The 16,725-nt window shown below is 36.2% G+C and overlaps 1 protein-coding gene across 1 annotated transcript in view; it reads right to left on the bottom strand.

The window, feature by feature from the left end:
* RASGRF1 (Ras protein specific guanine nucleotide releasing factor 1) overlaps nt 1-16,725 on the bottom strand; it is an 892,789-nt gene that overhangs the window by 646,152 nt on the left and 229,912 nt on the right. The window contains exon 8 of the mRNA XM_044076380.1: nt 611-720. Within this exon, the coding sequence (XP_043932315.1) occupies nt 611-720 (110 nt within the window). The remainder of the gene's footprint in view (nt 1-610; nt 721-16,725) is intronic.

Below are 16,725 nucleotides of genomic sequence, written 5' to 3'. Positions count from 1 at the left end.
AAGATAAGAGGTATATCTTGGTGATGGCAGATTATGCATCCCAAGGCAGTGCTATGTCATCTATTGAGGCAGCAAATGTGACAAATACTCCATTAGAAAAATTAGCAGGGCAGGTATCCCTAGAAAACACTGATAGGCTGAGATGTTAACTTTGTGTCACATCTGCTGACCTGTTTGAGGAAGCACAACAGTAAAAAATACTACCCCAGCCATTCACAAACAAATGATGAAGAGGTTTAACTCTACTATTAATATCTTACTAGGAACATTCACAAACCCTTTCAAGTGGAAGTAAGGTAAGTATTTTTCTCATCTCTATTTCGGATATCTGGCTTTTTTATTTTGCCATTTGAGCTATTTTATGGTCATAGGATATCGGGCCCTCTAGACTTAATTTATTACGAGTGGGTGAACTTTCTCCTGAATTTCAATATCTGTATTTCTTTTGCTGATTTTTGAATGACATTGAAGAAGTACTGTTATACTAAAAGACACATACATATGTAGCATTGTAGTGTGCTCACATTATCTAAGTTCAGTTTCCAACTACATTATGTAATATTCTGAAGTAGTTAAAAAAAGACCAGAAAGCCTTACTGGTTGGACGCACCTGGAAAGTTCCTCTAGTTTTGATTTTGCATAGTCTAGGCTGTTGCGTTCCACGTGTTCATGAGGCGTATGTGCCAGCAGCTCATGCAGGGTCAGTATGTACCTGGGGATCTAAGGAAGGGGTGAGGGAATAAGAGAGCACATAGGTTACATCACTGACATTTTAGGCAGAACACAAAAACAGAGCTCACAGTATTAAACATTCTGAATGACTATTTTCCCAAGAAGGGTTACATTTTGATTGTTTTTCTCTTTCTTTTAAATGTACTATTAGCAAGTTAATGTTACTATAAAGCCACAGAGCTACAAGCAGCCACAGGTGTTTGTCTGTCATCTTGAACCACTTAATGCACCCTGTCTGATTATTAAAATCCACATTCTACATTACATTGTTCTATAATCAGTATAAATTTCCCAGTTGTTTTAATACCACAGCTTCAAGTGTTAGATTGTATCTGTGAAAAATGATTTCTAACCTCATGTATGAGTCATTCTTCCCTGATTTTAAACAAATGCCTCATTGTTCTTGATAGCTGGTGCAGCCTATTCCTTTCTAGTTCTTTCACAACCTCTGAAATTTCCTGACAGGCCACAGTAATTTATCTTTTCCTCATAGGTAAGTGCCTTACATTTTTTTTTCATGTATCATCATATGGCTTCTTTCTGGTGCAGATCCTTTTATCATTTTGGTGACCCTTTTTTGGACATATTCAGTCTTGGAGAAGCGGCATTACCAGATCTCAGTCAGTACTTGAGTTGCAATGTAACCCTAAAATGTCATATAAGGGGATACAACTTGCATCTGTTTGCCAATCATACTTTCTCCAGAGCATGCTGGAATCTCTCCAGTTTTTCTTATCACACACTTTCATTGTTTTCTATTTGAAAGTTGCCATAAATATTTACATTACAAATCTGTGTCAACTTTTGTTGAAATTCTGCTTCCTAAGTGCAAGCATTTCCATGTTTTCCCTTTATGTTTATTTTACACATTTTCAGGGCCATAATTCCTCCAACTTTCTTGAGCCACGTTTCATGCTTTCCATTCTATGTAGTATATTATGTCTGTAGTAGAGCATTAGCAGACAAATATAATTGTCATTCGTGTTCCTCTGCAATGTCACTGAGTTTCAGAACAAGCTCACACATGCAGTGAACCTAAAACAGTCTCATTAATAAACTGGTCTTTCTCATTGTAGGCCCCATCTACTGCTACCTTCTGTCTTCCATTTTACAGCCAGTATCCTGGCCACATTATTACCTTGTGTCCTCCTCCTTGGTTGGAAAGCTACTATGGTAATCTTCTGTGTGCCAATATGCTGGATGTTTTCTAAATGAAATGCAGGTCTTAACCACAGACTCACCTTGATTTGATTAACTATGAAAGTACCATAAAAATGTATTTGAGTGTCCTTTGTGTGAATTTGTGCTGCCACAGGTTTTGCATTCCATTACCTTCTAGGTAGTCATAAAATGTCTTTCAGAACCAATTTCTTTATTATCTTACTACATACATACATTAACCTGTATGTATTGTCCCCTGTCTGTGCTGCTCTCTGTCATTTGTGAAGTTGTCAATGTATCGTCTGGTGGTGATGCAGCCACAGATCATGGTCTATGCAATTTGGAATCAAATTAATTTCCTGGGGACCTTACAAAAAGTATTGTAGCAAGTGAGTCAACAATTAGCCAATACTGGGGTGAAATCTAATACACAACAATCATATTGGAATGCTGTCACTTCCAGCAGAAAGTCTGGGTTTGCCACTAACACAACGTGTTCTCCGAGTAGACATCCTTCAGCCCAAATCCATGGATAATTTGATTTTCAAAGTTGGAAGACTAAACAATTTGAATTTGACACCCCTGTTGTGACACAATCTGTTCCTGTTGCTGGCCGTTCTATTTTAGAACTATTAAAAGTTAACCTTATTCAAAAAGTTGCAATTGGAGAACTCTTATTTATTGAAAAATATTGCTGCTAATCAGGTTCCCAAAGCTCTCCGTGTCTGGAAATTTCCGAATAGTATTAAGAAAGGAACAGATTTTTATAATAGTTTGATTAATATTTTTTAACAAAACAGGTTGTGAAATTATAAGAGTGATGGTAAAATCTAACAAGCAGCAAACAGAATGACTGTCAGGAGAAACTGATATTCTGAATACTTTGTTTTATTTGATCATTATGAATCTAATTGTAGCAATATATTCAGCAGTGTGGACAATTATATTAATATTATCTTGCAATGGAAAATAAATAAATTTCAGAGGGATTTAACTGAATATTACAATGGTGTAGCATATCCCAATCCCCTGGGTCACCATGGAGCTCGGGTGATGGACAATGCTGAATGGCCAATAACGAGGCAGCAGGAAGTAACCTATCGGGAAGTTACATATGATTCCCCAAATGACCCAGCCCCTTTGGCAGACAAGGGTGTTTGGAGATCACAGAGGCTTCCAGGACAAACAAACATGGAGAGATTTGAATCAACCATACAGGGAAGAAGCCTATGTGAAGCAGGGAGCCAGACCAAAAAAAGAACTCTTGGAGGAACAACAGATACTAATAGTAAATTCATATGAATCAGAGGACATGTTATTTAACAAACCACAGCTGGTAAATAACTTTTTAAAATACTTTACGTTGTACAATTATTCTAGTAAAATAATAAATGCACAACTCGCTAATGTATTAGCTAAAGGGCTTAGTTTCATCCCAGATAGGAGAGCTAGGATAGCTGAAGTTTTAATGCACCTTAAGCTTTATACACAACAATTAAATTTGAACTTGTGGTTTAATGGGAATGTTTGTTTTGACAATATTTCTTTATGAAGAGCTAGTGTGTTCAACCCTCCAATCAATCACATAGTCCAGAATTTTGAAATAATGTGTGAATTAGATATCTGGACATCTCTAGCTAAATCTTTAACAACTAGGTTTTTCAATATGTCACCCCAGGAAATGGAATTATTTAGAGAATTTTGTGATGATAAAACCACTGGGGTGAAAACCGAACTAAGCTGGAGGTCCCTTTATTATGGATAGTGAAGATTACAGGAATTGTATGAACTCTTTGCTGTTGATGGACAGCTATATAGAATTTTCCCATCACGAAATTAATATTGTTTTTTCAAAAATTGAAATACTATTGTATGATTTATTGATGAAGTGTCAAATTGACAATAATGAATTTTATTTTATGGAGAACACAAAACCTGTGATTGCTGGTATTTTCGGAATTCCCAAGATCCACAAGTGTTTAACTGACCCTCCTTTTAGGCCGCTAGTAGAGGCTAATAAATCCAAAACATATTTTATTGCAAAATATTTGGACAATATTTTAAAAGGGTCTATTCAAAAGGTGCCGCAGATATGTAGACATTCATGACAATTTTTAAGCAGGATTGCTGCCCTTGAATATAATGAGAATTATATTTTTGTTACAACTGATGTCATGAATTTGTACACCGTTATTCCACATAGTGAAGGGTTAGCATGGTTTGAAGAATGAGTTAGATGACCTACCAAATGATAGGGTCAATTTGGCTGTAACCCTCATGAAGTCATTTTGGTGAACAATTTTATTTTTTTTGAAGGGCAATACTTCAAACAGAATACATTGCAATGAGGAAACTTGTGCCACCAATTTTGCTAACCTCTTCATGACACGATGGGAATTTAAGTATGTTTTTACTAGCCCTTTTCAAAACTGCTGGACATGGTCTACTCATTTTCTTGATGATATTTTTATTTTATGGGTCGACACAGAAGATAAATTAAAATAATTTATTGCATATATCAACAGCATTATGGATTTTTTTGAAATTTGTATATACTTTTAATGTGAATAAAGTTATGTTTTTGGATGAAACAGCTTTTCTTGATTTATCAAAGGCTTGTAACTATACCCCACTGTAGCACCATCGACAAACTGGTCACACTCAATTTAAATCCACAAGTAACCTGTTGTATTATCAGCTGGCTCACTGAAAGATATCACTCTGTTAGGGTTAATGGCTCATTATCTTTCAAGAGTCTCATCACCGGTGGTGTACCCCAGGGTTCTGCTTTAGGACAAATTCTTGATGTAATTTACTTCTCTGGTGACATATGTGATGTTAAAGGCCCCTGACTGACTCAGTTCACTAAAAATTGTAAGCTTTAGACAGTCAGATCCTCCAGGAGGGCTCAGCTTAGACAAACTTGTGGTGTCAGGATGATACTCTAAAGCTGAACACCAAAAAAATGTAGCACTGTATAATGTGGGAAACAAGAACTCTCACATACATAGCCCCCCTAAACAGTAACTTCCTTAAAATATGCAGTGTTATTAAACACCATAGGCACCATGGTGAATGATACCCTCTGCCTTGGTCACTGCATGTCATCTGCCATTAAGAATATCTTATCTTTCACCAAACTGATTTTAAGGTCATCACCTCTAGGTCAAATGAGGTCAGTACTCCCATCTATTTATCCTTTATAAGCTCCATGCTAGAATGCAATGCACCCTTTCTGTATGTCTCTGTCTAAACACCTGTCACAGCTGGAAACACCCGTAGTAGTTCCTCACTTAGAAAATATCTTACGTATGAGCTCTCTGAGTTTCCCAAGATGCATAAAAACCTGATCTCTGTTCTCACTCTGTTTCATACAAACTCCTACTGGGTGCTCTATGCCCAGCCTAGAAAGTTACAAAATGACCCAGTCCTGCTTGATCTACTACCTGTCCTTAGCACTGGTGCTAACACAGGATGAGGGGACCTAAATCTGTATAGCAGCATATATTGGATTTGTTGGCATGAGAGGAATGTATTCCAAAGACTTCCACATCTCTGAAATAAAATTCAGACTTTCTGTAAAAAAACATATCCCTCATTATTTTCAAACATTTCTTAGACAAATAGATAATAAACCACAAATTTACCCTAGATCTTCCCCAGAATCCTGTCTTGAGAGGTACAGTAACTAGCTGGATGCACCAGTGGGATTGCAGTGGACTCAGTTTCAAAATACTTAACTAATCTATTACTTAGTATTGCCTTATGAACCTATGTACTTTAGCTAAAAAAAAAATAAATAAAACAATGAGTTGCTAGCTTCTTTCATAAAATATTCCAGATACAAGTATGGAGTCATTTGTTATTTATTTGCCATAATCTGTGGCATTTTAACCTGACCTAGAAAAAATAATTACATGCCAGGCTCCTGATAATCCTTAAAACACTTATGAAGTCAGGGACCACCAGAATTCTGTAATGTGGCACCCCCCAATTTGAACATGCAACATTGTTCATAAACATGGCAGCACCATTTACACTGGGCTGATTTTTCTTTCCATAAAACTTAAGGAACTTTGTGTAAGACAGATGGTCCTACTGTACCACTTTGTTTACAGATCTCCATTATCCTGGTATTGGGTTAGCTGTGTGTTTCTTTTTTTCATAATACCACAGTCATAGTTCTATACTGGTGTACAACCACAAGTAACAGCATCACCTCATAACAGCATTATGGCATCATCTGTCACATAGCCCTGAAACCCACTGACATAATGGGCCGCATCTATTTATGTGCTTCTGGATTTTGACACTTCCACACTGCCTGCTGCACTGCTCCTATTTGCTTACTGTCATGCTTCATGTCTCCTGTGTCTTCGGTTACTTAACATTTTCTCTTATGCCAATCAACCTGCATGGTAAGAAGGCAGAACTCTTGTATGACTTAGATTTGTATCTCCCTCCTGATCACTGTTTCCTCTGTTGATACATGCATGACTTGCTGAACTCTCATGTGTCTATTATGTGTTTATTTTGATAATACATGTTGCTAAATCTCCTGCTATATTTTCTCTACTTTCTTTTTTTACTGTTTTTGGTATAACTTTGTATCATCAACAAAGCAGGCAACTCTGTCATTCCAGAGCTTCCAGATCTCTTATGAATACCTTGAAAATCAGTAGCCTTGACATACCATACAATTATTCAAATGTGCAAGCTTTGTGCTACTGTGCCTTGTTAGTGTTTCACCAATATTGTCATTCTAGGCCTACTTTGAGCATGTTTAACGTGTTTTCAGAACATTTATGAATTACTATGTAAAACATATTGTTAATACCAATGTACGCTTCTTTTGATGCCATTTCTGATCTAGTTATCGAACTACCCAGTTGAATGACATATAATTGTTGGCATGACACATGGCATGAAGTTCCTTTGCTGAATCCATGGTGCCTTGGGTCATATGCCTGATTGTTTTCCATTAATACTGTTTTAATAATTTTCCATGTAACTTAGACCAATGTAGGAGTTCAGCACACACGGCTAGAGTTATTAAGCTTCTTCCTTTATTCTCATGTAAAAACTATATGATTCTTAGCAAGCTCCTTAAATTGACACTATAGTCTTGTCCCTGAAAAGAGATGAACTTATATCTAGTGTGCTTATCTGATTAATAAATCAATAAAATAAAACCTAAATAAATAGCACTGCCAGATCAATAGTTTCCATCCTCTGTTTTGCTCCCTCTTTTGTGAATGGTATTCAATCAGGCTTCCCCCCAGCATCAGGAGGCCTACACTGCTTGACTGCTTTAGTAAAAACAAAATATTGAAAGTGGTATTAGCAGCCATCATCCCACTACTTCTAGATGGTTGGTATGTTCATTTAGCTGTCCTGTACTGCCTCCATCTTGTCAGTCCATCTTCCTCCATATTTTTAATATCACTGTTCCACCATTATACATGTTTTGCTATAACTGAACCCATAATGCTTCAGGCTACAATCACTCTCATTCTTTTATCCTGTCGGCATTCACCAGATTTCATTTATTTTTCTCTCACTTCTTCGTCTAGTTTAACTATGAAGATTTCTTGTGATGTACCCCTCTAGATCTCTCTTGCTAGTTTATTCTAAATTATGACAATTCTGTCAGATGGGTGGCCATGATGGTGCAGCGGTTAGCATTGCCACCTCACAGCAAGAGTTTCTCCGGTTCGATTCTCGGCTGTGGTGCCTTCTGTGTGGAGTCTGCATGTCCTCCCTGTGGCCACGTGGGTTTCCTCCGGGTGCTCTGGTTTCCTCCCACATCCCAAAGACATGCTGTAGGTGGATTGGACACTCTAAATTGGCCCTAGGTGTGTGTGTGCGTGTGTGTGCCTTCTGTGGAAGGTTGGGCGCCGGGCTGGCAACTCGACACCGTAAAACTCCACTGCCAATCATGAGCGGACAGGTGATCCACTGTGGTGACCCCTAACAGGGAAAAGCCGAAAGAAGAAGATGACAATTCTGTCAGAAAAAAATAGTTAGTAATTGTGTTGCTTTTTTAGTGTCCTCTATAAGCTAATAACTTTTGTTCTTAATGCTATATTTGATGGAGATTATTACATTTTTAAATTGGAAGGCATTCTTAAAACCATTGTTTATGCAAATCATTCATCTTGTACTAAATGAAGGGCTAAACTGTAATGGCTTTATCTTTTGGGACTTTCTCTGTAAGGAAGCATTTTCAAGTTTTTATGTACTTTGTCATTTTGTATTTTATTTTCTTATATTTTATTATAAGGAAGTGGACTAATGCTGCATGTTCCAAGTTTGTTTTTACTATGTCATTACAGACAGATGCTGTAACCTTTGCAGGTCTACATTGAATAAATCATAATTCATTGTTTATTACAGGATGCATTGTTTCAAAACTTGTGCTTGTTTACTTTTGTATAGTCCTACTTTATTTACTTTCCATTTTTGTTCTGTGCCTGCTGACTATCCTGCCATCCATTATGATAGCTGTGTATTCATTTTCCTAAGGAGCAAGAGATAGTCATTGTGATTCCATCATCCAGGCAGGCATGAGGTACTTGAATTAATCCATATGTAGATAATATTGCTCATTTAGTCTAGATACTATTCTACACTGCACTATACTATTGTATACTATACTATATTACACTATGCTACACTGTACAATGTTCTCTCACAGGTAAGTCTGATTCTAATAGTCGATAGTAGTTTATTTAGAATATAAAATATGCTTAAAACAGGATCGCTTAAAATGTTAGGTGTGACGCACAGTAAAACTGTCCCTCTAATGGTCAAACTAATACTGCTTCAAGCTGTGATCACACTGTGTGTGTGTGTGTGTGTGTGTGTCTGTTCATCCATCTGTCTGTCTCTTAACAGCTACTAAATCAAGTTCTATCTAGCTTTAAAATTTATTATACTGAAATAGCAATATCATATTGTATTTCCATGGGATTTCACTGGGGGTTTTCTCATTCTTTCCATATCACAAAGACAAGTCAATAGGTGAAATGGTAGTCTTATCAATTGTGCATTCATATGTATGACTATGACTATGACTATGACTAAGACTAAGACTATGACTAAGAGTTGTATATGACTCTCAACATGGATTCAGACCCCATCATAGTACAACCACTGCCCTCCTCTCTTTTACTGAAAACATTAATCTTAACCGGAATAATATAAAAATATCCTCTGCTCTCTTCCTGGACCTATCGAAAGCCTTCGATATGGTAAACCATCAGTTACTTCTATATACTTTAAAAACCCTGTATCTAGATACTCCAGCCCTTGACTGGTTTCAAGCTTAACTCACTGGGAGACAACAAGCAGTAATGTGGCAAAACAAGCTCTCCTGCCTACTACCAAATACCATAGGAGTTCCTCAAGGTTCCATATTAGGACCTCTCCTCTTTTCAGTCTTCATAAATGACATCCAAACAGTCATCCCTGAAGCCACCTGCATTCAATATGCAGATGACTCGACTATAATATGTTCCAATGCCTCTCTTGCAAATCTACTAACTACCACCCAACATAGCTTCACCAAAGTCGAAAACTGGCTTGCCAACTATCTCCTGATCTTAAATCCAAACAAAATCAAGTTACTTCTCTTCTACCCAACCAATAGATCTCCGACTGAAAACTTCACTATAAAATCCAATAATGGGACCATCATCTCCCCAGACACCTATACAAAGCTATTAGGAGTAAACATTGACAATAAACTCAGATTTGATATACATATCAACCAAGCCATTAAGTCAGTCAACAAGAAACTTGGGACCCTATATAGAATTAAAGCCTTCCTTACCCCGAATGCCAGGGCAGCCACAGCCCGCTCACACCTTCTCTCTACCCTACTATATGCCTCTCCTGTCCTCACTCACCTTAACAAATCTGATCTGGCCAAGCTTTCATCCTGCTATAATCACATTGCCAGGTTCGTTACAGGCCTACCCTACAGAACACACCACTGTACTAACCTGAAAAAGCTTGGATGGATAGAATTCCCACACCTTCTTCACCAGTCCCAACTCATAGAGGCCTTCAAAATCCTTAAACAACCTGAGAATACCCCAGCACTAAAAACTTAATGACTCCCTACTCCAATCTAAGCTGCCTTCGCTCAGCAAACAGACTCCTTGTCCAAACAACTAAATCTCTCAACCTAGGTGGTGACGCGCTATTTGCCAACACCACTGGTAAAATATGGAACTCTCTCCCAAATAACATCACACTTGCAACTTCTCTAAGTCAATTCAAAAATAGTCTAAAACTCCACTTCAAGTCACACTGGCTATGTCCTTGCTCAAACCCAGACTAGCTCTGTGCCATTAACTAAAACATAAACAACTAGCTAAGATGATAAGTACTTTGTATACTGTGATAAAGTAATATGTATCCTGTCTAACTCTATGTCATTATACTGCCTACCGTCATTGCTAATATGTTATTAATGTTACATTTGTAGTAATCTCAGAAATTGTAATGGCAGTCTTGTACTTGTATGTAAATAGCCTATGTTTTTGTTAAGTTCTTTCAGCTCATTTACTGTACCTAATTATCAATGTAACTCTGTTGGAGCTTTTCTCCCCGGGCCTCCGCTGAAAAAGGACATGTATCCAGTCGGACCATCCCGGTTAACAAATGTAAAATAAATAAATAAATAAATGTATTCTTTGTGTGTGTATGTGTGTGTGTGTGTGTGTGTGTGTGTGTGTGTGTGTGTGTGTGTAGGGGGGGGAGTTCACGTACACATGTGCGCTTGTGTGCCTATGAATGTGTCTTAAAAACTGCTAAATGAAGATCCATTTATGTTTCAAATCTATTTAAATAAAATAGAAATATCCTGCTGTGTCTGGCTAAATGTTCACTGGGGTTTCCTGTTTCTTTGCAGATCACATAAACAAGTCACTAAAACAACTGGCATTCTTATAAATTGCCTGTATATGTGTATGCCATGCATGCACGTGTGTGTCTGTGTGTGTGTGTGTGTGTGACTTGTATTTGTGCTCTATAGTGGACTGGCATGATAGGCACCATCTCTCCACAATCCTTCACAATCCTAGATAAAATAAACCAGATATTGTAAATGAATAAATAAATGAGCAATAAGTGTCTTCAGGTCATGTGTCTGTTTAATCTTAATTATTACTATCATATGATAGGCTTCTACATTATTTAAGATAGCAGAGAACGTAGATTTGTTAGCTTCTGCTTTTTGATGCCACCAATCTGCAACATTTTAAGTCCTTGATAAAATATAAATACTGACACTGCAAATGTGTTTTCTGAAATATAACTGATTTCACTATGGTGAGATTCTGCTCTTATTTTCCAAAACAAAAAAAATATAGATATATATAATATTATTCTGTGAATAGTAATTGTATTTAAACAGTAGCTCTTATATGTAATTTTATTTCAGTAGAAAATAGCTTTAACAATGTTTATTTATAGCTTAAAATGTTAAAACTATTTTAAAGTGTAACAGTATGCAAAAATAACAGAAATTAAGGAAAAAATATCTTCAATTGTCTGTTTTATTATAAAGCAGACAAGGGAACAGGTAAATGGGCCAATTTTGTAACAGCAGTAAGGCAATCTGCATGTCTTGTTGTTTTCATAAGAAAGCAGAATCAGATTTATACAGTAACACACTGATTCAGTCTAAAATAAGGACTTAAAATGATAGATAATCTTTGTGTTCTATTTTGGTATACTTTAGGCATAAGACAACTATTGTTTTTTAATATTTATAAGGTTTAATGTTACCTTTTTCCAGTTAAAGTTGTTAGTTAATAATTGTTAAAATGACACAAATCAAACATGTAATGATTGTATACCATTTACTACAAGATTAAAAATGTTAGAAATACCATGTACTATATGTTTAAAATGCTTATAGAAATCACAACTGAATAATACTATCAGTCTCCAAAATCATATTATGCATTCATACTCAGTATAAAATTAAGTTTTCTCAATATGGTTGTATTGTCTTGCCTTTTGGCTTAGGTTGTTGAAGAAAATGGTCCTTGGACCAGTATTCCTACCCAGTTAACAAACATAAATAAATAAACTTGTATATATGTGTGTGTGTGTGTGTGTGTGTGTGTGTGTCTGTCCATTCATCTGTCTGTCTCTTAACAGCTACTAAATGAAGTTCCATTTAGCTTTAAAATCTATTATTGAAATAGCAATATCATATTGTGTTTCCATGTGATTTCACTGGGGGTTTTCTCATTCTTTCCATATCACAAAGGCAAGTCAATAGGTGAAATGGTAGTCTTATAAATTGTGTATGCATATGTATTCTTTCTGTGAGTGTGTGTGTGTGTGTGTGTGTGTGTGTGGGGGGGGGGGTTCACGTATACATGTGAGCATGTGTGCCTGTATATGTGTCTTAAAAGCTACTAAATAACGATCCATTTATGTTTCAAATCTATTTAAATAAAATAGCAGTATCCTGCTGTGTCTGTCTAAATTTTCACTGGAGTTTCCTGTTTCTTTGCAGATCACATAAACAAGTCAAAAGAACTGGCATTCTTATAAATTGCCTGTATATGTGTATGCCATGCATGCACGTGTGTGTGTGTGTGTGTGTGTGTGTGACTTGTGTTTGTGCTCTATAGTGGACTGGCATGATAGGCACCATCTCTCCACAATCCTAGATAAAATAAACCAGATATTGTAAATGAACGAATAAATGAGCAATAAGTGTGCAGTGCAAAACTGTAGAAGTTGCTTTACTTTTTTATTTTTGCCAATAAATAGCATACTGCATTTTTTCAGACTGAATATGTAGCATTCATAGTATGAATTAGTATAAACAGTATGGCAAACAGTGTCATTTATAGAATGTGCATTCTACTTTGTAGTTGTGTTGTACAGTTGTTCTACTGAACCCCAGCTGTAATCAGAGAAGGTTATGCATCTCTCCACAAAAACAGGCAGGAATGGAAATGTTAATTATACAGGCATTAAAGCAGAATTCTGTTGTATCACAGACATACTGTGTCAACAGCAGCAGGAAAATCAGATGTGATTGATGCTGCAAATAATAATTTGACAGTAACAAACAGCCATATGCTGATATTGTACTATCTGGTATTTTTTCTTAAAATAATGAAATCTGAAATCAGGGTCACAGATGGGTGTGACAATCACATGTATGACTTCTAATAACTGCTTACAACTCTGTAGAAAGGGATGTCATCCATTAGTGAAAAAAAAATGATATTCTAAAATAAAATTCTCATAGCTTTCTTCAGGTCATGTGTCTGTTTAATCTTAATTATTACTATTCATATCATAGACTTCTACATTATTTAAGATAGCAGAGAATGTAGATTTGTTAGCTTCTGCTTTTTGATGTCAACGTTCTGCAACATTTTAAGTCCTTGATAAAATATAAATAATGACACTGCAAATGTGTTTTCTGAAATATAACTGATTTCACTGTGGTGAGATTCTGCTCTTATTTTCCAAAACAAAAAAAATATATATTATTCTGTGAATAGTAATTGTATTTAAACAGTAGCTCTTATATGTAATTTCAATTCAGTAGAAAATAACTTTAACAATGTTTATTTATAGCTTAAAATGTTAAAGTGTAACAGTATGCAAAAATAACAGAAATTAAGGAAAAAATATCTTCAATTGTATGTTTTATTATAAAGCAGACAAGGGAACAGGTAAATGGGCCAATTTTATAACAGCAATAAGGCAATCTGAGTGCTGCATATACCCAAGCATGTCTTGTTGTTTTCATAAGAAAGCAGAATCAGATTTACACAGTAACACACTGATTCAGTCTAAAATAAGGACTTAAAATGATAGCTAATCTTTGTGTTCTATTCTGGTATACTTTAGGCATAAGCAAACTATTGGTTTTAAATATTTATAAGGTTTAGTGTTACCTTTTTCCAAATAAAGTTGTTAGTTAATAATTGTTAAAATGGCACAAATCAAACATGCAATGATTGTATACCATTTACTACAAGATTAAAAATGTTAGAAATACCATGTACTATATGTTTAAAATGTTTGTTAGAAATCACAACTGAATAATACTATCAGTCTCTAAGTTCATATTATGCATTCATACTCAGTGTAAAATTACGTTTTCTCAATATGGTTGTATTGTCTTGCCTTTTGGCCTAGGTTGTTGATGAAAAGGGTCCTTGGACCAGTCTTCCTACCCAGTTAACAAACATAAATAAATAAACTTGTGCGTGTGTGTGTGTGATGTATATGTGATTGCATTTCTTCAGAAAGCAAATTGTTTTTAATGTTAAAAAGGTAAAAAGATTATTAGGAATCAACTTCAAAATGTCAGCTTCCAGAAAAAAAAAAGCAGTTTTATCGGGTCTTTGATGGAACTCCTGCCTTTCTAAAGCTTATCCTTTGGCTGGACTTGTTTATGGCATTTTACAGAATGAATAACAACAACAATAACAAACTGCTGTATTATTTATGATACTATATCTTGCCCATCCAACACTGAAGCTGATTATAAGCCATTAAGTACCGTGACTCAGGGGGTGAAAATAAGTTAGATGACCTCTGACCTTATAAATGTAAGAAGATGCAAATAAGATATATGAAGAAGAGTTTTGTATTTGTCCATGTCTTCTGTTTGTATGTTGGCTCACATTGGAACTTCAGTTATGTGTCAAGTTTCAACTCAATGAGGACTCATCTTGTCAAGTTCAACACATCAGAATCTTATGGCATTGAAAATAATTAAAAACAAGGCATATTTTAGATGAGGAAGTCTTTAAAGCTTGTGTACATCAACTCCATACAATGTTAAAAAAGAGAAATTATTGCAAAGCTCAAAATTAGTGATGGTAGACATTTAGAAACCACACAAGCAGTTATATACTATGGAAACAATACCTAGTGAGTAGAAAATGTTTGAGATTTTGTCAAATTGAAACTTGGCAAATAATTTGCTACCTCACTCTGAGAGGGCTGCAGACACAAGACATTAGGTTGATAACATTGTTTTCTCAGTCTTTCTGCAATGCATAAAGACTTCAGGTCAAGATTACAGCAAGTATTATTTTCAGTGAAGAACTGCTTCAGTACCAATCTCTTACAAACAAATGTCTCAAGGTTAAAGTTCCTCTTTTAAGTTGGACTAGTCTACTATATAAGCTATAGTGCTCTAAACCCGACTCCATCAACAGGCATCAGAAAAAAGGTAGTTTAAGCCTATAAATTCTTTGCAGTACACTTTCTACATATCTTATGAACATACTGCATGGGTCTTAGATAACTGAGAAGCTGAACTAGATGCCTGGAGCCTTGGACAGAGGCTAGCTCTCACCTGGCTCCCAGTGTCTCCTTACAGGGTTTCATGCCCTGGATGGTGTAACTGTAGGAATCAGCATAATGACAACACACTATGTTAGCTCTCTCCTGAGTATTCACCAAATAATAACTTTAAGAAGACAAGGGTCCTGAGATGCTCATGTTTGGTAGAAAGAAGGTTGACATTATGAGAATAAATCAGTAAAAGGGATAGCTCCCATGCAGGCATATTTCCTAGGAATGGCAGTTGATGAAGAAGAAACAAACAAGTGTCTTAAAATCCCGGTTAGTAGTGCAGCAGGAGTAAGTGACAAGAAATGCAATACCAGGATCATTGCATGGAATGTAGACAGAAGCCACATAAACTAAATTAATCCATGTTAGTGGTAGACTGAATAAGACGAAAATTGACAATTTATTAAAGAGATGAAAGAATTTCTGGTTTGCCACAGGGAGAAGGGGAGGCTCTAAATGGCTTTATTTATAGAACTGCAGAGACTGTTTAAGTTCCCTGAGGCACTGCACATGGTTATCACAGAAATGCACGTCAGACATATTGTGGTCTTGTTTTTTTTTTTTATCCAAATTATGGAGTAACTTCTTACAAAAGTAAGAGAGTTTTATTTTATCTGTCAATTTATCTATCTTCTGTTGATTGGGTAGGTCCCACTAGGCTAGTAGTCTCTTTTCAGGGAAGATCCAATGTGGTATTTATACTATTAGGGGAAACTTGCCCTCAGCATTGAGGTATTTCTATTCTTTTTGATAGGTGCCTTGGAATCTTTTACATCCACCTAATCTACCATCAGCTCAAGCAGATAGGACTTGGCTGAACATCTCATCTGAAGGACAAAGTTTAAATTTGTTAATCCTGGACAAATTATGTTAAAGGTATACTGGTATGTTTACTTGAGCTGTGTAAGAGGAAGAAAAATAATATGCAGTTGTGTGCACAGCTGAGAAAATGTGAAGGGCAATTGAGGCTGGTCTTTTTTTACTTCCTGGCTGTGGTATGGAATATAGAAGGCAACAGGGTGGACAGTCAGAGTGCCAGGACTTATTTAACACTTCATGCCGCAGACGTGTTGGCCCAGTAGTCCAAGACATGAGGAAAAGATTTAAAGAAAGAAGGGGGTAACCACCCTGGATATACATAATAGTGCTTTTGCCACAAAAATAAAAGTAAGAAGACCATGCCATTAAAAGAAGTTTTGTGACTCTTTCACAGTGTTGTCAACAAATACCAACTCAAATAAACAGCTATTGAGGGATCTACAGAAACAGGCCAAAGCTGAACACTCCTGCAGACATCATAGTATGGGTTTCATAGATATGGTGCTCAGTATGCAAGAGAATGATAAAGAAATGCTTCTAAATGCACCTGGCAGAGCTGCTAGCAACCACTGGCATACATATAGACAGTAAGGCCTGGGAAGGGCAATATGGCACAATATACTCTCTTAGGTAAGATGGAGCCAGTTCATGCAG

Source organism: Protopterus annectens, chromosome 7.part0 (genome assembly GCF_019279795.1).
Source record: "Protopterus annectens isolate FY-2018-M chromosome 7.part0, PAN1.0, whole genome shotgun sequence".
Classification (NCBI taxonomy): domain Eukaryota; kingdom Metazoa; phylum Chordata; order Ceratodontiformes; family Protopteridae; genus Protopterus; species Protopterus annectens.
The sequence above is the reverse complement of the archived record's forward strand: the minus strand, read 5'-3'. Positions and strand labels throughout refer to the sequence as shown.